Below are 23,539 nucleotides of genomic sequence, written 5' to 3'. Positions count from 1 at the left end.
AATTTGCACTGGAGGGAAGTATTTGGAGGGAATCGTCCCAGCTGGTTAAGAATTTTAAAAATGGTGTGGCCTCTGCATTTTGGCATAATATAGCATATGTGTCTCATTGTTTTCATGTCCACATCAACCTGGCTCTTGGTATTTTCATTCTAAAAGCTGATGAACTCATTCAGAAAAGAAAAACAGTTTTTATTAACTTTCATAATTCCTATGTCTAACAAAAAAAGACCAGTAAGAAAATAGAAGGGATATGCAGTAGGTGATTTCCATTTTAATGTCTTCATATTTGTAGCCTGAGCATACCAGTGATTAATGAATCACAGAGTGGCAAGTTCATTTGTTTCTGATGCACCATCTTTTAGCCAAATGGAAGACATTATTCTCAGTTAATGACCTTAAGCAGGAGGTATTTACACTGATGCAATGTGTCTGTCATTGTGAGATATTTGCACTGTCTGTGATAAAAGCATCCTAATTAGAACTATTTTTGCAAATGTGAGGATCCATTTCAATGGAGGAATCAGAATATGTAAATACAAACTAAATACTAGCACAACTTAAATAATGCCAATAACAGTTATTTCTGTTAAGAGTTCAGATTTATCTTTGATCTTGTATCATGTTTACTTGTGTATGGACAATGAAATAAAAATGCCTTTCTCCCTATGGTCTAGGGTTTTATTCTCATGGACAACTTCATTAATAGTCCAGTCAGCCAACAGATAGCACACTCAGGCTCTTATATGGTATCTCAGTTAGTTTGGTCTTTGAACAAAGATGGAGTAATACACCCTTGGAGGTTTGTTTGGAGGGGATATAAAGGTGAAGACTGAATACCTCCTTTGCTCCCCATGGCTAGCCATATATTTGACATTTACAATCTTACAGCCCTGATCCTGCACAGGGATCCACAGTCATAAACCCTCGGTCTCATAAGCCTCAGTGGGACTCTCTACATGTGTGGACCTCTTTGCAGCATCAAGGACTTAGATGTCACTGTTGCAGAGTAAGAACTATTCTACTGAACTTTTATGATCCTTGTTCGCAGTGCTGTTATAGCATATAGGTCCCAAGATATTAGAGACAAAAGGGGGGTGAGTGTACCTTTCCCAGACGTTAGAAGAACTCTGTGTAAGCGCCAAAGCTTGTCTCTTTCACCAGCAGAAGTTGGCCCAATTAAAGATATTACCTCACATACCTTGTCTCATTATTCTTCTCATTATGTTAACTTTTCAAAATTGGATCCAATTTTTGTTAACTTATGCTAAAATCAGGTCAACTTTTGTTAGTGGGCCCAGTTTTAAGTTAAATAGTTTTCACTGTGAAAATGGAAATTTTCACAATTTAGCACGTTTTTTGCATTCAAATCACAGTTTCTGTGAAATTCTGAGAAGTAAAACTGTTTCTACCATTTTTCACAAGCCCTGCTCAGACTCCTCTCAGAAGCAGGGCTGATGCACAATATAGCTTTACTGATGCTCAGGAAAAGGGACATTTAACAGCTCAGAATAAGGTAGCAGGTATAAACCCTACACAAAATACCAGTATCAGACTAATAGAAAAGGGAAGGAAAGTCACTTTGGCAAAATGCATGTCAAATCAGAGTCCACATTCATATGCTTGGAAAATAAGGTCGTTTAAAAGAATATACCTATCTGTATACATCCAACCTCAATTTTAGGTTTGCCAATGCTTACTGCCTATAACTGACCTGTTGGTTACTATGAAACGAAACATATTCCATGCTGGGCACAAAATAGGGAAAACTGTATTCATACAAGAAGAAGGTGTTGATGTTTTAGTCCAATAAAATTCGTTGATGTTTTGGTTTGTCTCTGTCCCTCAGGTCAGTTCCATGAGACAAAATTTAGCAAGTTCATAAAATACATGAACAGGAGGAGAAATAAACATATGATGATGAATAGTAAGTAATGTACATAGGCGAATTAAATATATCAGTACAAAGCCATAAGTGAAGCTGTTCACTCAGACATCTCAACTAGTTTGCAACAGCAACAGCAGCAATGCATGTGTAAGTAATAAAATAATGAAAACACCCCAAACTGAAAAGTCAGATATTTCACTGCACAATATGTAACAACCACAGTGCACTGATGGATGATTTTCAATGTACAGTAACTGTAAAATTTTTGACACATGAATTTCACATGAAGTAGCTATCCTATTCCTGGCATTTGTTAACTGTTTGGGATTTTTAAAACAATGTTGTGTATCAGAGCCAACCAATTATATTTTGCTATTTTTACTGCAGTTATTGGTCATGCACATACACAGCACATGCCTCCAAGGTGAAGAATTGCCAATACTTATTTTAATGAAAGCATCATGGAAAAATCAGCTGGTTCATTCTATAGTAAACAATGATGATGCGCTAAATCATCAGACATTCTAGTTTACTGAGATGGTCCCAGATGATTCTACTGAAACCAAGGATTTGTTCCAGATTTAGTGGAATGCTGGGGCATATCACCTGGCCTCCTTCCTGGCCTATTTATCTCCATGTCTATACTACTGCTGTGCTGAGCTCCTGTGCAGTTATACCTTCAGGTATCTGCAACTCCCCTTACTCTTGCCGGTTATGTCTCATGTGGAAGTGGCCTCTGTTTCTTATTCAACAGCTGAGAGGCATAAAGGAAACAGTTTTCAGAGTAGCAGCCGTGTTAGTCTGTATTTGCAAAAAGAAAAGGCGTCCTTGGGGCACCTTAGAGACTAACACATTTATTTGAGCATAAGCTTTCGTGAGCTACAGCTCACTTCATCGGATGTATTTTCCACAGCATGCATCCGATGAAGTGAGCTGTAGCCCACAAAAGCTTATGCTCAAATAAATGTGTTAGTCTCTAAGGTGCTACAAGTCCTCCTTTTCTTTTTAAAGGAAACAGTGTGTATCTGTGAGGAGTGGGGGGTGCTGCACTACACTCAGCTCTCCAGAGCAGCTTTTGCAGGAAGGACTGTTAGGTCCTGTGACTGAAAGTATCATCAGCCATTCCAGATCCAGCCACCAGATGGAAAGAAGAGCATGTGAGGAGGAATAAAGAGAGAACTAGAGGAGGGTAAGTTTAAGAGGGAAAGGAGAACTAGGGGCAGAATAGGGTGGAAAATGAGAGCTGGAAGGGTAAAAGATAAGACAAAATGTGTTGGAAAGAGAGGATCAGAGAGAATAAGCTTGAGGCACTCTTCCATTTTTCTGACTAGGGGAGAGGTAATTCTTGATTTAGTCCTAAGTGGCGCACAGGAACCACTCAGTAATAGCGACCATAATGTAATTAAATTTAACATCGTTTTAAGGAAAAAGTGCCAAAGAAACCTACCACAGAAGCATTTAACTTCAAAAAGAGGAACTATACAAAAATGAGAGAGCTCGTTAAATAGAAATTAAAAGGAACAGTCACAAAGGTGAAATTCCTGCAAATTGCATGGAGACTATTTAAAGACACCATAATAGAGGTTCAAACTAAATGTATACCACAAATAAATATATATATAAAAAAAATAGGACAACCAAAATAATGTCACCGTGGCTAAACAGCAGAGTAAAAGAGGTGGTTAGAGGCAAAAAGGCATCCTTTAGAAATTGGAAGTCAAATTCTAGTAAGAAAAACAGAAAGGAACATAAATTCTGGCAAGTTAAGTGCACAAGTTTAATAAGGCAGGCCAAGGAGTCATTGTGGATAGTTTTCTGAAAACATATACTCAATGTGCAGTGGCAGTCAAAAAAGCTAATACAATGTTGACTGAAGTTTTTCAATAAACGTTGACTTTGTTTGACATATGACTGTATATGTCCAGAAGCACTTCTTTTAAAAGGCCATAAAAAGGAAAATGGACTTGTTTGTCCTTTTCCATCACACTACCTTACATTCCATGGTTGAAATCCTGGCCCCACTGAAGTCAGTTGCAAAATTCCCACCAACCTCAGTGGGTCAGGATTTTACCCTAGGAGTTTAAAGGGTTAATGAAGAAAGTGGCATGTCAGACTATGAAATGAGTTCCATTCATAAAGTCTGAACACCTAACACAATAAGCCAGTTAATTAACTAAACTGAATAAGATACCTTGTGGGGTGGCAATCCATTCACAGAATAAAATGGTTTCAAATGATAATCAAATACCAAACTTCCAAAAACCCCAAACTTTAAACTACTTCAAGTGCTTCAGCTGTTCAATCATTTTCTTATCAGCAGAGATGATATTCAAATTAACCTGGGAAAGATTTATTAGATTGACAGGAAGAACAAAAGACCATAATGTTTTGTTTTGGTTGTAATTAAAATGAATGAGATTAAACAAAACCAATCTGTAAAGTTTTAAAAAAATACTAAGTGAATTACATTGAGTAGCAGACCAGAGTATTATCAATCTACATTATTGCTATTTTCACCTACAATTGTAATGGACAGTTCATTTTAAGCATGAAAACAATACAAACGCTAAACACAACAAGCGTAAACTGTTCCCTCAGGAAAAATAATAAAGAAATAACGATAATTCTGTAATTCCCTTTGGTGGGCATTCTTCTTGCAGCAATGGGAACACAAATGTTCCTCAGGAGCGGAGCTGGATGAAATTTTTCTCATAAAACACTTGTCAAAAAATGGCATTTTTTCAAAACTAAAATTTGTCATTCAAAATGTTTGATTTTTTATTGTTCCTTTCTTTATCCCATTTCCCCACTTTCACTGAAAAAAGGAAAACAAGTTAAAAAGAGGGGTAACATGGGTTAGAGAAAATGAAAAAAAGAAAAGAAAAAAAAAACATAAAACATTTTAAAACTAAAATCTACAATTAATAGTTTGTGAAACATTTTTAATAAAACTAAAATCATTCCTTTTTGAAACCAGAAGAATGAAAACTAATTCAAATTTTGTCATGAAAAATCTCGACCATTTTCCAACCAGCCCTACTCAGGAAGAACGGCCTTTACCACACTAAGAACATAAGAACGGCCATACCGGGTCAGACCAAAGGTCCATCAAGCCCAGTATCCTGTTCTCTGACAGTGGCCAATGGCAGGTGGCCCAAAGGGAATGACCAGACAGGTTATCATCAAGTGATCCATGCCCTGTCACCCAATCCCAGCTTCTGGCAAACAGAGGCTTGGGACACTGTTCCTGCGCTTCCTGGCTAATAGCCATTGATGGACCTATCTTCCATGAATCTATCTAGCTCCCCTTTGAGCCCCATTATAGTATTGGCCTTCACAACACCCTCTTGCAAGGATTTCCAGAGGTTGACAGTGTGTTGCGTGAAAAAATACTTTTCTTGTGTTTGTTTTAAACCTGCTACCTATTAATTTCATTTGGTGGCCCCTTATTCTTGTATTATGAGAAGGAGTAAATAACACTTCCTTATTTACTTTCTCTATACAACTCATGATTTTATAGACCTCTGTCATATCCTCCTCACTAATTACCACACTAATGCTTAAGGTACCCCACCACCTCTATTCAGCCGGTGACTAGTGTGCCTATCTAGCAACAAAGAACACTAGGAGACTAACCTGGTTTCTGCACCTGCTAGAGTTCCATAGCCCCAAACAGAGTGCAGGCATTGTCTGCTAGCTATGGGGTATGGTGAGGTCCCTCGCCTCCCAGTGCATAGTCCGTGAGGGGGGAGGGGCAGTATAAACACACACACAAATTAGTAGGCTCCGCTATTCCTTTTTGAAGAAAACTGTGTTGTGTGTCCTGCTTCCATGCTATTTCCCTTGGCTCTCGTCACTGTGAGCACCTGCCCTTCTCCTGACCCAAAACATGGCTTCAGCAGACATGAGCAAGGTTTATTTCAGTGGTTCTCAAACTATGGTACTGATGACCCCTTTCACAAAGCAAGACTCTGAGTGCATCCCCCCCCCCACATATATAAACAAGTGTTTTTAATTTATTTAACACCATTATAAATGCTGGAAGCAAAGCGGGATTTAGGGTGGAGGCTGACAGCTCGTGACCTCCCATGTCATAACCTCGCAACCCCCTGAGGGGGTCCCAATCCCCAGTTTGAGAACCCCTGGTTTAGTTTAATGGTGGATGCCTCAGAGTTAAGGAGAAGAAACTCTTTATTTTAATAACGTTGATGGTTTTACTCCACTTTGAATTATTTTTGTTATTTAATATCTCTGTGTTATTATGATTGTAGGGCCAGGAGGCACTGGGCAGGGACAGGCCTACTGATTTGTGGGGCCTCAAGCAAGAGTAGGGACTCCCGTCTCCTGGAAGCATGATCAGGTCCTGAGTTACCCTCTGGTTCACCTGCTGGAGGAAGAACTGTGAGAATCCTGAGGTCACATGGGATGAAAGGCCCCAGTCAGCTGCTTGGTTTGCTTGTGTTTATGGTTGATCTTGAGGGAATTCTGTTCTCATTTTAGTCACAGTTCATTTAGGATACTACTTCACATCAATGCCACGTAGCCCAGCAAAGGAGATAGCCTGATCATCCAATCAAAAGCAAAACCACCTTAGGCCAGAAGACCACACAGATGTACAGTTACACCTTACTGTCAGTACTGAATACAACAGCAGCTCACTGAACTACATATAACTGCACGACAGGATAGACCCCTTTTTTTCACATGACTTTAAAGCAAAGACTCAAATCAGTCAAACGAGGGACTACAGTGACTTGTGCAAAAATGTGTGTAAGAGAACTTTTTTTCATGTTTTATATATATTTATTGTAATCAAAACCACTAAACATACAGTGAGCCTAATACAGTGCTCCCAGCTACCTCCGTGAGGTTTCTGACTACAGTGGGGTGGCACATGCTCGACTGAAGTAAAAATCTGTATCTTGATATTAGTAAAACGATCTGGGTTAAAAAGAAAGAAAAGAATGAAGGTAAATGGTCCTGTTGTGCCTGGCCAGCACATATGTTTAATGGGGCCAAACCCCCTGCTCACTCTGCCTCAAGTATTCTTGTGCAGCAGCCATTGCACAGTCTTGTTGGAGAGTGCATGCACTGTGTCCTGCTATAACCGCTGCTGGCATTAGTTACCTGGAAGGGTACAGGATAAGGGCAGATTAATGAACTCCCATTCCATAGCTGGGACCATAGAGCTGCTTGGGTGTGTGTATGTGTGCGATTGACAGAGAAAGAGAGAGATGTGCAGTCCTTTGGGGATCCTGGTCGGTCTTCCCTCCCTCTTTATTGCAGTTAGTGTAGTTTGTAGCTGAGGAGTCACAGCATATGCCAACCAGGACTGGATTCTCATTTGCTTACCTACACACTAAGATCCAAACAGGTTCAGGATTGGTCAGCTCAGTGTAGAACATGGTTGTAAAGCGCTATCACACTACTCAACTCCACACAGTTGAAATACAGTAGCACCTTTCAACTAAAGATCTCAAAGTGCATTGTAATCCTGATTTACGCCTCACAAAAGCCATGTGAGGTAGGTAGGTATCCTCATTTAACAAAGCTGGAAACTGAAGAACAGAGAAGTTAAGGGACTTGCCCACAGTCACCCAGGAACCTACTGACCAACATTTTCAAACTACTTTCAGGAAGATTGGGAATGGAAGGCCTAGTGGGGGTTGGGTCTCTGCCCCTGCAGGATGTGATATGTTTGGGGTCGGGGGTTGTGTCCTTAGGAACTGGAAGGCCCAGGCAGGGGGCGGGTGGGTTGGAGAGCAAGCCAGCCCCAAGCTCACCTTGGAGTGGTTGCTCTTGTCTCACAGGGCTGGCCCAGCTCCCCATTTCTGTGTGCTGGCTCTCGCTGCTGCATGCACTACTGGAAAACAGGCTGCTATATGCCTTTCTGCTAAGCATATGCCTCTTTAACAGTAATGTTTCTAATGTATAACGTGGGACATTTAATCTGACAATGGCTAATATATTTAATCTGTATTCTGTAAAAACAATTACACCTTGGATTTTTCTACCCACACAGAGCTGAAGTTTTAGCAAATTAAATCTACATATAAGGTTGCCCATTTCAATATTTTAATCCATTACTATTGGTTTAATTCTCCTTTTACAAACATACAAGCTGGGGAGGGGAAGCGGGCTATATTTATCTTTCATCACAAAATGCACAACTCTGTGGATGCAGATGGGGAGGACTACAAAAACTGGCTCTTTTCTGAGGGTATTGCAACCCCCAGATTATTCCTGGGTTGAAAGCTGGTTGGGTGGGGGAGACTTGCAGAGGAGGGAAATCCCCCAAACCCATTAGAGTAACAGACCAAATCTCAGTGTCTCAATGAACTGAGATTCTAGCCCATCACACCCCTTCCTGTCCAGCTCAGCCTCCCACCCAAAAGACTCAGCCTGTCCAGATCCTGAGCCAAGCTTCATTCTCCTTTCATCCTCTTTCTTTCTAGACCCCACTGGGGCTCCTTCTCTCTCCCCACCCAGCACTGAGCCCCCTTACAGGGGAACGTGGCAAGCACCTCTGCTTCCCGTCTTCCCTGCTCTCCCTGGCTGCTTTTCTCTCGGGCTCTCCCTGCCCTGCCTGAGTCTCCTCCCTAAACACACACTAGCCCCCTTCACCAAGCCTGCCCCATCACTCTTGCCTCAAACAATAGCAAGCCAGCATCATCCCTGTCTCGTAGGGAGTGAGCCAATGGAGCTGCTCATTTTGAGCTCCTGGATTCAAAGATGGCAAATGCTCATAGACTTGGGGAGGTCTAGGTTGGATATTAGGAAACATTATTTCACTAAGAGGGTGGTGAAGCCCTGGAATGGGTTTACCTAGGAGGTGGTGGAATCTCCTTCCTTAGAGGTTTTAAGGCCCGGCTTGACAAAGCCCTAGCTGGGATGATTTAGTTGGGGGATTGGTCTAGCTTTGAGCAGGGGATTGGACGAGATGACCTCCTGAGTCTCTTCCAAACCCTGATATTCTATGATTCTATGACTTCCCATTCCAGCAGTGGCAGAAGTGCTCACAACACAGCATGCAGACGGGGCTCTCCCCTCCCAGATCCCTGCTCCACCCCCGCCCGTCCCTGGCACTGCCAGATCACCTGCTCTGAGCTCCCCCTCCCACATGACTGAGATAACATTATTAAATCAGGAGTTGGGAGTTTTTGGTTACAAATAGGAGTGTCGCTGACATACCATGAGAGTTTGTCAGTCTGCCCAGCAAGTCAGTACAATTGCTGGGCATAGAACTCAGCCTGCTGTTCAGAAAACACTATAGATACTTACTGGGTAAGGCTGAACAACAGTCAGGAGGATCGATTCTTTGCAGCTTCTGTAAGGAAAAAAAAAAACAGAGTGAAGATCCATACTTTCATGCTCTAAAGATAATAAGCTTTCTTTCTAATGGTGAAAACTGTGATCCTGTGGCCAAGTGTTTATTACAATCACATACCAGAGCATTAGAGAGATGAATAATATGCCAAAGTCACAATGAATGTTAAAAATGAAGTGTTTTCCAATGTAACAAAGCAACCTGACTTGAACCTTATTATGCAGTTTACACTGGGAGATATTATTGGCATCATCAAATAATTGTGCGCAGCAATGATAGCTTTCCCTACTGAGCGTGGAATAGTCTGGATTCATCAAATCTGTTTATCATTTGCAAACTACTTATTTCTTTCACTGGCCTAATAAAATGCAGTTGTTTCTCATGCTATCCAGCTCCTGCAGATTTAGAGCCAAATTTAGCTGAAGACACTGGGGAGGGATAGGTAAAAGTGAAGGCAGAATTTGGCCCTGAGAGTCTTCCTGAATTCATCTTTGGGAATTGGGGGAAAGGAAGATTTTGAGAATATCCCAATTACAGTAAAATATTTACAACATTATCAAAGAAAGATTATTCTTTAAAAATCTGATAGCTCTTCTTCGGGTAAAACCAGTGAGTTGAAACCAGGTAAGCAGCACAATTATCTGAGCAGGTGAGTTTACAGGACAACACTAAATTCCATGTCAAGTCTATTAAAACCGGAGAGGAAACCACTAGGAAATTTTGCATGATAAAGTGATTCTGATAACTTAAAGGACAGAATAAATGCTTATTTAAAACGAGAAAACCCAAGTCAATACTTCATTTATTACATCATTGGATTGCTTGTTTTTAATAGCTAAGAAAAGGTTAGTTGCCATTTGTTGAGATGGAGTTGATTTTCTGTAGGCTTTCCTAATTTCAAATGTAATTAATTGTCTGTTTATGTGATTTATTGCCTGGCCAAGTGAAATGCACTAGATTTGAATGCCAGAACTGTTCAGTAGAACAACTAAAATAAATCACAATTGTAGGATTAAGCACCATGTCACTGGTTCTGTATGCAATCACCCTGCTCTGCCAAATCACTGTATTGAAATATCATTGAAAAAAATCAATGGAACCATGGGAGAAGGAAGCAGAGGAGACAGCTCAAAGACTGGTAAGAAATCTGTTTGGAATGTACCTGGTGAAGTCAGCACCTGCTAAGTGAATTAGTCAATAGATTAGCCCATCCAGCTTATCAGATTCTACTCCTGTCAATGGCATTGCACAGGTGTAACTGAGGGCAAACTTTGACCATATATTCTTGCAAAATTATAGTCAAAATGATAAAACTTTCTCAGTTCTCACATCAACTTCCCATTAACCATGTTATCTACATTATTCATTAAAACAGTACAGATATTCCCTTGAGCAGAGAGGAAATTGAAAGCTTTGGTTTGTCTATTGTATCCTCTATCCCAGGCAGAAGAAGAAGAAAAAACAACAACAACAACAACACGGAACGATAGTGAAGCTTTGGAAGAGCTACATATGGTAAATAAATTAAACATCCTTTCATAGAAAAGTCTACAAATCATTTAGCCTAGTTAAAATAAATAGTCGCTTGGAGGAACATTACATGCATGAATTTTTTATTTTCAGAAATCATATTCTGCATTTAACGCTAGGCTCTATTAGTAAGATTTATTCACTCATGAAACAGTATGTACTCCTTGACTCATGGTGATGATATTTCTGAGGAAAAATAGCAAATTTTAGGATCATGGAAGTTTATAGAGGGAATTACCTTCAACGTCTATTAAATTAAAGTTCATAGATTTTGAGAGAATCTCAATCCTGTGTTTATAATCAACTAATAAAAATAATAGAACTATATCTGGTTTAGTGAAAAACCTACTACAATTTTGGGCAATCAAAAATATGCAATAAAGGCAATTTATCATGTGAAATCTCATCACCATAGATATGGTGTCTACATATTTATCTATATCTACATCCACCAAGGTAGGTAAGTAGACTGATTTACAGACAAATTTATAATATATTGCAGAGCCACGAGGCAAATATTTCATGTCCAATTGGCCACCTTCCTTGCCACCACTAATGCACCTCCTCAGGAACTTATTCTAACATTCCAACCATTGGGCATGTGACAGGATGCTGAGCAAAGGGTTGCTGAGTCAACCCTCTGTCAGCCAGCTCCCATTTAGGGGAATAAATCTGAGCTGGCTGGAGATAACCTGGCCCTGATTGGGGAAGCAGAGACAGCTGCTGCCTAAATAGCCTGGGGCTGTATAAAAGCCTCAGGGGAAGAAAACCAAAAGAGGGAGCAGAAAGAAAGGGAAAAGGTAGGGAGGTAGCACCTCCCTCCTGTAGGTGGCGAAGGGCCAACTGCACATGGTGAAATGGTGGTGGGAACAAGCCTGTAAATAAACTGCACCTGTGGTTACTAACCCCCCAGGGTCTCAAAGTGACTTTGTGGCCCTAACAGAGGCAGGAGCTGCTGCATTCTGCTACAGGCAACTTTAAAGTGTTGTCATTTTAAAAAAATAATTTGTCATAGAACTGTTTTCCCTCCTTAAATTAAACCTGTCCAAGACCCAGGACAGGCAAGATTCTGACTGGGCCAGTATCAGATCTTTTTTTTTTTATAACAAGAAGGTGACTAATTTAAAATTCTATCTTGGGGGCAATTTCCAGCTTCGAATAGGACCAGCACTTGCACTGGAATGACCTTTGACACTGGACCATAAATCAGGCATTTTTAGGTATAAGATGACATATCTGGTCATTTTTAGATATTTTTAGGGTCCCTTCTGAGCCTTGTACAATTGGACTAATAATACTGAGGCACCTGGCTTTATGGACAGAGAGGCACACAAAGTAGGCATTAAAATGCAATTTTTAAAGACTCTAAAACATTACTTAAAATAGTTTTCTGTAATACATATGGCTCATGCAAAATGCACAAAGTGGCATGTAATGTAAATGTTTTATCACCATCTGTTTGAGATGACCTGCATTAATAAATAAAATAATACCTTGCTCTTACATAGCTCTTTTCATCTTTCAATCTGAAAGCACTTGTATCATTATTACACTCACTCATGACTTCAAAACTAGCACAAACTCATGCTGATGAAACCCTTACCATGCACATCACCATATAGTTCCTATATAGATATAATGTGTATATATAAAAACAACAAGGAGTCCAGTGGCACCTTAAAGACTAACATTTATTTGGGCATAAGCTTTTGTGGGTAAAAAACCCACTTCTTCAGGCTGCATCTGAAGAAGTGATTTTTTTACCCACGAAAGCTTATGCTCAAATAAATCTGTTAGTCTCTAAGGTGCCACCAGACTTCTTATTGTTTTTGTGGACACAGATTAACACAGCTACCCCGACACTTATGTATATATACACATATATATTAAAACTATATAACCTGTATACTACACTACTCCATCAAGTGTATATATATAGGGAGTATATATAAAGTGTATATATATGTTCTCACACACACACAACCCACTCACCCCCACTGGATGTGTGTGTGCTATTAGATATTAAATACATAAACAAACTGATCACGTGACCTAATTTAAATTTGCACCATTGCTCTCCTAAAAACTTCAGGACAGCAACAGCACAAGGCAAAGACAAAAAAATCACTGTCAAATTTTCCCTTTGCACAAGCTTCTTTTCTCTTTTATTCACATACCTAAAGTATAGCTTCAGAAGGTATTTATGCATATCAAAATGTCTGTAACTTCCATCAGATTTCCCCATTTTTATTCTACTGATCCACCCATCACTTAATGAGTTGAAAAAAGATTGTAATCTAAAGTAGAATTTAGACCATACAGGCTAAAAGACCAAATCTATATTTCATGGCATTGTCAAAGCCTCTAGATTTTTAAGGTGCTCTATCATCTGCCCAGCCAACAAAGAATTCAAGTATCTATGGCCAAGTTCTCTTCATTTCAGAAAAGGGAATTAACTGAGGAGGACAAGTCTACAAAGTTGCAATGAGAATGGGAAATTCAATGTCTCATCTCTTTGACCTTTGCAAAACCCTGTATTATGATTATATTTGTCCATTCCACCTACTCCTTGCAGGTACTTCAGCCGTAAGAAAAAGAGACTATCAATGGTCTGAGAATCAAATTACAGAACATTAAAAAAAGATCAAAGGATATTACTGAGTATTATCTCTCTCAGAGGACATGAGGCATTAACATTCCAGTGAGAGACTGCTGAATTGGAATTAATTTGCAAACTGGATACAATTAACTTAGGCTTGAATAGAGACCGGGAGTGGATGGGTCATTACACAAAGTAAAACTATTTCCCCATGTTTATTTCCCCCCCACACTGCTCCTCACACGTTCTTGTCAACTGCTGGAAATGGCCCACCTTGATTATCACTACAAAAGGTTTTTTCCCCCCAGCTCTCCTGCCGGTAATAGCTCACCTTACCTGATCACTCTTGTTACAGTGTGTATGGTAACACCCATTGTTTCATGTTCTCTGTGTGTATAAATCTCTCCACTGTATTTTCCACAGCATGCATCCAATGAAGTGAGCTGTAGCTCACAAAAGCTTATGCTCAAATAAATTTGTTAGTCTCTAAGGTGTCACAAGTACTCCTTTTCTTATTCCAATGCAGTGTTAGCCATTGACTTTGTCTGTGAACTTGCAGGTGGGGCAATATGATCCGGTCCCTCTTTTGCCGTTTGAATCAGAGACAGTGGCAGAGTAGTTCGGGGCAGTATCACGTGTAGAGATATGGACCAAGAAAATAGTTGTCTCTGTAGCTCATAATCACAGAAAATACAGTATGTAAGGAAGGAGAGTGAGGGAAGGGCACAATCTGTATTCATTCTTAAGAACTGAGAACTAGAAGTTATTTGCTATCTATTTTACTGAAAAATATGAACTCTTACAACACTCAGATGAATACTAGGTGTCTCACTCTGTACAGATAAGAAGACCAAGTCTCCAGCAAGAGGAGCTAACACTGTATACAGTACTTAGAAATTGCATTACACAACAGCAGTAGTATTTATATTATGTCAGTCAGGGATGCCCTCCCTTTTAGGCCCAGACTTATCTCTGAGCCATTCAGTGTGAATCATGAGATTCTAAAACTATTGTTCGGACATGCAATGATAACAATGACATCACTAAGATCGTCCTTCTCTGAAATGTCTATGCTGTGTCTTGCATTTTGGGTCTTTGCCATACGTAACAAAGGTCTGTGTTTCATATTTGGATCTTGTTGGTCTGAGAATTATGACTGTCACCAGAGACTCCATACATAATTACATTTTCTGACTTAAAGAATTGTAGTGTTGTGTTCATCCCCTGAGTTAAAATCTGGGAGCCAGAAGTAATAGGTTGGCAAAAATATCAATCATATTCAAAGCAAAATGAAGCCATTTCTAACTTCCCAGAACTAGGCTAAGAAAAGCTCTGTGATTATGCATTTTAATGTCATTCATTATTGTAGACATTAAGACAGCAAAAGATTTTTCATCTTAAATCTGAGATCAATCTACTGTAGTCCATTATGCTTGGCTTCAAAGGGTTTGCTTTTAACTGCATATTTATTTGAGAGAGTGAGTACATATACACCGACCCACCCACCCACCCACATATATATATATATATAAATATAATATATAAATATATAATATAATATATAAATTCCATATAGGTTGGAGTTCTGAATTCCCTTACATAAGGAGATGTAGGAGAACTCAGGGATTGTGTGTGTGTGTATAAATATATATATACACACACACACACAATCCCTGAGTTCTCCTACATCTCCTTATGTAAGGGAATTCAGAACTCCAACCTATATGGAATTTTAAAGTTTCTGGCTGACTGTTCCCCTGAGAGACAGAGGTTGTCCCCAAGCTCCATGTGAATTTATGGGATCTAGCAGAGGTCAGGGACATTTCTTAAAGAGTCACTGGAGCAGAGGACTGAACCCTGCGTCTCTCACCTCACCAGCCCTAAGCACCAGGCTATAAAGTTATTCTTGCTTGCTTTTTCTCTCTGGACCAATGACTCTTTCATTATTTATTCACAGTAGTCCAGCTTCAATAAGAGAGAGAGAGATTGAGGGAGCCCCACAAAAGACTATCCCATGGGCCAGTGGCTGGACATCCCTAGTTAAATCCTTTCTCCTCATCAGATAGAGGGAGGAATTGAACCTGAATCTCCTATACCTTGGGCCACCATCATGAATGTTAGGCATGTTTTGAGCACATCTGCTAGATCAGGCCCCACAAGCAGGCAAAGCACTTTTTCTGCCTGTCTTCCTCTGGTTCGTGGATAGCATTGGGGCTTAGGCAGGAAATAGGCATCCGGACACCTGGAGTGAGGAAGCAGTGCAGATGACCAGAGGCAGAAATTTAGGCACCTAGGCAACTTTTACCGTGAATATTTAGGTGCTGAGTGAATTTAGATGACTACAGGGTTAGGGGGTACTCCAGCGGGCATTTTCTGGATTGCAGTGGAGCCTAAACCTGGTATATAGGCACTGACATCTGGGGGTTTTGTGAGTAAGTACCCTTGTGGATCTGGGCTTGTGACTCAGCACTCTCCACAACTCAAAGCTATGGTTAAGACCTCATAATCAGCTCCACGGTGGTACACAGTACAATGTTAGAATTCTGGGTCAGATCCTCAAGCCTGACCTCTTTGTAAAAGATCTGGAGCAGTGTGAAGGGGTCCTAAAGTCCTTGTTCTGGCTAGGGGAGAATTCCTCCAGTACAATCACTGAGGAAGACAGTCAGATGGATGCCTCCCAAAGACCCCTTTGCAACCACTGCTGTATCAGGGATGAGGCCATAGTACACAGCACTGAGGAAATTCCAGGCAGCCCTGTGGCCATAGGACAGCCCTGGGAGGCTCCCATAATTGAGACAGGCACTAGAGCTATGTCTACACTGGCACTGTTGTCGGTATAACTTATGTCGCTCAGGGGTATGAAACAATACTCACCTCAGTGACATACGTTACACTGACAGAAACGCTGGTGTGGATAGCGCTATGTCAGCAGGAAAGCTTTTCCCACCGACATAGCTACCGCTGCTCGTTGGGGGTGGTTTAATTATGTTGACGTGAGAGCTCTCCCGTGGGCATAGAGCAGCTGCATGGGAGACCTTCCGGTGGCACAGCTGCAGAGCTACAGCCGTGCCGCTGTAAGTTCTCGGGTGGGCTGACGTACAAAAGTCTTAAGACTTTTAGAGAACCTCACCCATGGCAACTGGTAGGAAAATACAATGAGCCATTAGATTTGGGGATGTCCAATAAGAATCAACTAGAATTTCTAAAGGCACTTTGTGGTGTGTTTAATTATTCCTAGCGCTATTGTAGTTTGGATAGCCGCACTGATTCAGGAAAAAGCATTAAAAAAAAAAATCTCCTTGAAAGATTTAAGTCTGCTATTACAGATGTGAAGATTTCCAGAAGCAGAATTAGTCTGTATGTGAAGCTGGTAGTTTTGCAGGATTCGTATTCACACAAATCTGACCCCTCAAATAATTCAAATAGTGGATGCTTAAAATGGCCACTGCCACATAAGAAGACATTAGCATATGATTATTACTGCACTGCAGGATCAAGCAGAAGTAGAAACTAGGCTGAGAGAGAGGACACTCTGATTCTAACATAAATATCTTCAATAATAGTAACAGGAATACAGAAAATTACCATCAAAGCAAATTGCTTTTTATATAAATGTTCTCTCTTTTAAAGGTTTGGCACAGTGTGAAAGTCGATCTTTAAAACTGTCATAGTCTGCAACTGGCACTAATTGGAACCCTTCTTGGCAATCTCAGCACGGGGCCAAGGAGTGAGTGTGTGTGGAGATTGAATTATTCTCTTGCTAACAGAAGTGGCCCCATCAGATCATGACTGAGGCATGTTGGCTGACAGTGAAAGGAAGCTTGTGTTGCTGCTATAAAGATTTTGGGGAGAAAGAAGCCCTCATTCTCTAGGATTGTCTGTCATTTTTATGGGCACTGATTTCACTTAAATTTTTCCTTTATTGTCACTATGGTGGGGAAAGTGCTAGGAATTCTACCTATTTAAATGTCACTGTTTTACTATCTAAGAAATTACCACCACCACAAAAACCAAACCAAAACAAATACACGGCCCAAATCACCAACTGTTTCTATAGGACCCACAATATTTTGAGCTCCATTTACAAGAATACAAATAGCATCATAAACTATTTGGAAGCATCAACTAGAACTAGTTGTGGCTACTCAACTGCTTAGCAATATTATTGTCTGGCTATACAGAAAGGACAGGAGACATCTGACATGGGTTCAATCAGGCCACAACTTTATTATTAGATGTCTCAGACTACCCAGCAGAAAATGTGTACAGTGCAGGTAACCCCATATTTATTCTGTAATTACCCGGGGGGCTTTTACCAGCTCTCCTCTTTTTTCATCCAAGTCCCTCCAGCAAATTTATTGCTGGCACCTTACCATAATCTGGGGGGCTCCCTCCAGCTACCCCTCTTTTTCCATCCAGGTTCCTACAGCAAATCCATGGCTGGGACCTTACCACCCACCCCCTTGTAGGAGGGCTAAGGTGGGCTATAAGTATGGGGGGTTGGCTTCCTGACGAACCAATCACAGAAGTCCCCAACTGCCACCCATTTGTTCCTTTAATGAACACCTCTTTTAAAATCCTTTTCCAAGCCATCTGGTCACTGTACGTTCCCTATGGAGTACCTGCACTGGACATCTGCCACAAGGAGGTGCCAGCAATTAGCTTGGCTGCCTCCCCCTCACTCCAAACCCAGTCGGGTTCCCAGACATCTTTACTGCCCCCCCCCATTATATTGGCCAAAACAAATGGGATCCCAGGCTTTACAGGGGAAGCCCATACTCCCTGAATAATTTGGTGCCCCAGGATGCCCAAATTGCTGAGCCTTTTATGACCCCAAGAGATTTGGTCACCCGGCTGGTGGAATCTGTCGAGCCTTGTCCACCCAGGTGGCACTCCAAAGCTCCCAGCCAGGCCCTGAGTTAATGCATGTATGATAACATGGCTCTGCATCAAGCCCCTTCTTGTTCTGGGCAGTAATTGAACTCCTTTACACATTCGCAGCTAGTGTTCTCCAATGTGTGCCACATCATGTGAGTGACTTCTGACAGGCCCCTCGGTACACAGCAGTGGCATGAGCTGGTCCAATAACATGTTTCTCCTTCCATGCCAACGCAGCCTTGCCTCGTCACTGGACACTGGTTGCCAACCCTTAAGGCCACTAGGACGTCCACCTATGTGCGTAAAAAAAACAATCCTGTGCCCACAGATCCACACCACCATCTCCATGGCCGGTCTGCCAACATCTGGAATGGCATCATAACACATTAATGGCGACTGACCACCTGAGGTTGCACAACATATTGTATGCCCCTGAATGCCAACACCCAATGTCAGAATTGCCTGTGCCCTGTACCCCCCTGAACCACTGCTGTTGTGGCCCTTATTGCGAATGACAGAGAACCAAATTCCATAGGGCAGAACCAAGCTCCCAGCCTTTCCGGAAGATAGCAAATGCTGCCCAGTCTCCATGATTGGTCATTGACCATCACAAGTTTAATATCCCTGCTTCCCCCTCCCGCTGTACATCACCCTGTTCCAAGCCCCACCTCGACAGTGCCCCTACATAATCCAGGCATCTGCTCACTGATTCCAAAAGTACCAAAACTGCTTTTAAGAATGCTGCTCCGAGCAAGGGCATTTAGATTCCTGAGCACGTTAACTGTGATGTGCCTGCATGACTGCTGCATGGGACCATTGGAAAACTAGCACCCTGCCAGCAACCTTTCAGTTAAGAGTGCTGTGTGGATATGGATAACCATTTAGCCCAACAGCCGGGAGACGATTCCAAGATTGTTGAGGACGCCAATTGTCGGGTTGCATGGGACCCCGTGTACCACAGCACCCGCTGCTCTGTAATGGGCCATTGGGTGACCAGCCTTTCCGCTCCTGTAATTGCATGAATTTGTTAAGACTTGTCCCATAGCTCTGACATGTCAAGGGGGTCAGTGGATCTCCATTAAGCTTTATTAAGTTACTTCAAAATGAGCAACCTTAACATCTCCCTCTGAACTGGAAATAGTGCCCTTGCCAACCTGTGGGTGGCACTTGATTTAACTCCTATGCTGGTTCCCCAAAAACAAATACATTACCCAAAATGCCAATTATTTATATAGCACAATATTTTGAGCTTCATTTACAAGAATACAAGTAGCATCATAAACTCCTTGGAAGCATCAACTAGAGAAGTTTGTGGCTACTCATCTGCTTAGCAATGTTAATTGCATCGAGCATATTACATCAATTCTTTGTTTCCGCACTGGCTTCCTGTTCATTTCCAGGTACAATTTAAAGTTATTGATTAGATCAGCTTTCTCTTCATACAGCTCTGTGATCGTTGTTATCAGTTCAAGTGCTTAGGAAGGCTGATACGCTCCCCAGTTTAATTCTCAAGGGTGCCATGGCCAGTAGCGTTAAGTGGAAGGTCTTCAGCCCTAGAGTTCACATGCCCTACTGATCCAACAGAACCAGCATTGCTCATTGTGACCAGTGTGTAAGCATGCGTCATGGGAAGCGTCAGACTACCACCATGCTTACACATGGGGAGTGTGTAACCATGGGGAGCCTGATTGATGTGCATGTATATTTCAGTAGGAATGAGTCTTTCATCCACTCATAATGGTAGCATTTTCTGGCCACTTTGCACGGATGTAAATGATTATGCAAGGTATAAGGCAGGAGAGAACCAGGCGGCAGCTGTGTACGGTATCCTCCCAGTGAGAAAAATTAACCTTTTAAAAATGGAGCTCACTTGTCTAATAATTAATTGTTCAGCTTTCCTCTTCTAATTAGCCTTTCTGCTCGTTTGTTTTACAGGATCAAAAATAGATAAATTGAGACAAACCTTCATCTGGAACTCGGAGATAAGTCAGCCAGGCCAAAGTTTTGAATGCTGTGCACTCTCTTTTGTTAATCACCAAAGTTCCAAGAGCTCTGAGGCGGAGTTAACTTTAGATGTATAATCAACAGGGTGCAGTGAAGCCTGGCCCCAAGATGGCTATTTATCTCCTGTCTCTAAGAAGGGAATTACAGAAGTACTGTAAATTACTTTAAAGCAGTATACGGAGGAGGGAGATCTTACTTAAAAAAAAGGCAGCTCCCATTCCCTTGAAAACTTTAAGATTTTATTCATCAGGCCACACTGTTGCTATTGCATGAATTGTGTGTATTGTCTCTAAGAGTATTTTCTACAAAAATGGATGCCCAGTTTTTGACAGTTTCCAGGAAAGAGAAGTGCAATTTTGTGCATATTTTCATGTGTGCACATATAATCAGTTATATGCAGGTGGCACCTCAGGTGCACATTGGCACATATATATTAGATATAGAAAACTCTGACCCTTTTTGTCAACATACTTGTAGAGGACTTGCACTGCAAGTGCAAGTGGAGGAGTGCAGAGCAACATCAAATATGCTGCTTTCTACAATAAAACCAGAGCAAACACTGTCAGGGTGAATATGCTCATGTTACAAAAGAAAAAGGTAGAAATGTTAGGAATTTCTAGTCTTTTAAATATTTTTCCTCATGCTCTGAATTCCTTGGGATGTTTCTGATGTTCCTAGTGGGTTCAAAACCAATCTAGTTGGGGCTGGGTGAAGGAAGAGGCACTCAGTGAATCATGTTTTTGAATGAGTTTCAGGATGTAGAAGCTGTTTTGTGATCAAAATAAGTTTTGGAGACTCCCTCAGATGTCTTGATGAAATTACCTGGCCATTTGATTTTTACCCCATCAGTGGAAGAAGGCAAAGTATGTTTAGGGAAATATGGGTGTAACTCTCCAAAACTTGTGACTTTTTCTAAGTGATTACTTCCCATTATTGTTTGAATATCCTTGGAGACATAAAGAAAGAATAGTTTTCTTTTCACTGAATTGCAGATCCTGTCAAGAAAGCCCCCTTTCCAAGTAGGTCATGTGCTGCTCCACTCGTTACAGTAACAAGTGACAGCCCAGGACTGAGGTAATCAAAACTTTCATGTCCTGCAGTGGATGCAGAGGTCAGCCACAGAGGACACCTTATTGAATACAAGGGATGGACTGGTACTTTCTAACATAGCACTAGTGAAACACAGACAGGATTGCTTTCTTAGCACTAATCCCCTGCATGGACACTTTCAATCTGAAGTAAAGTGGCCTTATTTCACTGAAGTTTAATCCCCCCTGGAAAGGGAGAGACTTAGGGCTTGGCTACACTTGCGAGTTACAGCGCATTAAAGGAGCCCCAGGCGCACTAGCTCACTACCCGTCCACACCGGCAAGGCACGTAGAGCGCTCTGACTCCACGGCTAGAGCGCTCCTGGTACTACACCTCGGCGAGTGGAACAACATTTGGTGCACCCCCGCTGGAGCGCCGCGGCGCCAGTGCGGACAACCTGGTCTGTTAGTGCGCTCTGATCAGCCTCCAGAAGTGTCCCACAATGCCTGTTCTAGCCACTCTGGTCAGCACTTTGAACTCTACTGCCCTGCCCTCAGGTGACCAACCATCAGACCCGCCCTTTGAATTCTCTGGGAATTCTGAAAATCCCCTTCCTGTTTGCTCAGCCAGGCGTGGAGTGCTCTCAGCAAATCTTGCCAGGTGACCATGCCTCCACGCGCCAGGCGATCCCCAGTATGGAGCAATGGCGAGGTGCTGGACCTCATCAGTGTTTGTGGGGAGGAAGCTGTCCAGTCCCAGCTGCACTCCAGCCGTAGGAATTACGATACCTTCGGGCAGATATCAAAGGACATGATGGAAAGGGTCCATGACGGGGTATCTCTGAAGTGCAGGGTTAAAGTGAAGGAGCTGCAGAATGCTTACTGCAAAGCCCGTGAGGCAAACAGCCGCTCCAGTGCTGCCCCCACGACCTGCCGTTTCTACAAAGAGCTGGATGTGATACTGGGGGAGGACCCCACCTCCACTCCGAGTACCACCATGGACACTTCAGAGCCCAGTTCAACAAGGCGGGAGAAGGAGAAGGAACAGCAGCAAAGTGGAAGCAAGGGTGCTGAGACAGAGGAAGAAACCCCGGAATCCCTAGATGCTTGCAGCCAGGAGCTGTTCTCAAGCCAGGAGGAAGGTAGCCAGTCACGGCGGCCGGTGCTTGGGGAAGGACAAACACAAGAGGAGGTTTCCGGTAAGCGGCTTTTACTTTGGGAAGGAAGTTATTCAGTGCGGGCTCTTGGGGCGAGGAGGGTTGGGGCTGCACGCGTGCCTAGATGCAAAATAGGGCGTTGATATGCTCTCTCACATCGTGGTAATCAGCCTTCAGAGGTCTCATCCAGAACTTGGGCAATGTGCTTGCGCAGGTTTCTTGGGAGAGCCACTGTGTTCCTTGTCCCAGTAAAGCTAACTTTTCCGTGCCACTGTGCTGTGAGGGGTGGGGGTACCATTGCTGCACACAGGCAAGCTGCATATGGGCCAGGACGGAATCTGCATTGCAGTAGAAGACCCTCCCTTGCTTCTCTGGTCACCCTTAGCAGTGAGATATCTTCCAGGGAAAACTCCTGTGGAAAATGTGGGGACAGTGTTCAGTGTAGGGGTCCCCTGGCACTGTTTGCTCTCCCCAAGGCACAGAAACCCAGAGGACAGTACAGCCCTGAAACAATCAGTCACACTTGACCCTGTGCTTACTCACCATTTTGGGGCTCCCGTGGGTTGTGTGTGCTCGCTTTGGGACGGGAAACTTATGCTATTGTGTAGACTGTGCTTGCCCTTAAGTATGGGGGAATCATTACTCTGTCTGGTGTGAACAATGCTGCCTCTGTTAAGTGTTGCATTTGGCCTTTACAGATGCAACCTTGAGATCTCAGCTGTCTGTGTAATTGCCAGCCGAAAGACGCCAAAGAATCAGAAAGAGGCCATGTAAAAGCAAGGAAGACATGTTGCATGAAGTAATGCAGCATTCAAGTAATGAAAATCAAACAGTGCAGGAGTGGCAGGACAGTGAAAGGATCCTCCAGCAGAATGAGGAACACCGGCACAAAAGCGCGGTGCTCCGGCAGCAAAGCGGATCAGCTGATAAGCATAATGGAGTGCCAAGCAGACCCGATCCAGGTGCTCATAGCTATGCAGGCGGAGCACTACTGTGTCTGACCCCCCCTGCAGCCCTTGTCCCAAAACTCTTTCCTTTGTGTCCCCATGTCACCTCCAACCCACTTTCCCCAACATCCGGGTTCTTACCGCCACCAGCTGCCTCCAACACCTGTAGCTTCACCACCCAGCC

At 42.3% G+C, this 23,539-nt stretch overlaps 1 protein-coding gene across 7 annotated transcripts in view; it reads right to left on the bottom strand.

Annotated features, from left to right (window-relative positions):
* FRMPD4 (FERM and PDZ domain containing 4) overlaps nt 1-23,539 on the bottom strand; it is a 437,407-nt gene that overhangs the window by 31,933 nt on the left and 381,935 nt on the right. For all 7 annotated transcript variants that reach the window (XM_043537816.1, XM_043537815.1, XM_037900261.2 and 4 more), the window contains one exon: nt 9,167-9,212. In XM_043537816.1, coding sequence (XP_043393751.1) covers nt 9,167-9,212 — 46 coding nt within the window. The remainder of the gene's footprint in view (nt 1-9,166; nt 9,213-23,539) is intronic.

This window comes from Chelonia mydas, chromosome 1 (assembly GCF_015237465.2).
Source record: "Chelonia mydas isolate rCheMyd1 chromosome 1, rCheMyd1.pri.v2, whole genome shotgun sequence".
In the NCBI taxonomy this organism is placed as follows: Eukaryota; Metazoa; Chordata; order Testudines; family Cheloniidae; genus Chelonia; species Chelonia mydas.
This window is presented reverse-complemented; position numbering and strand designations above follow the sequence as displayed.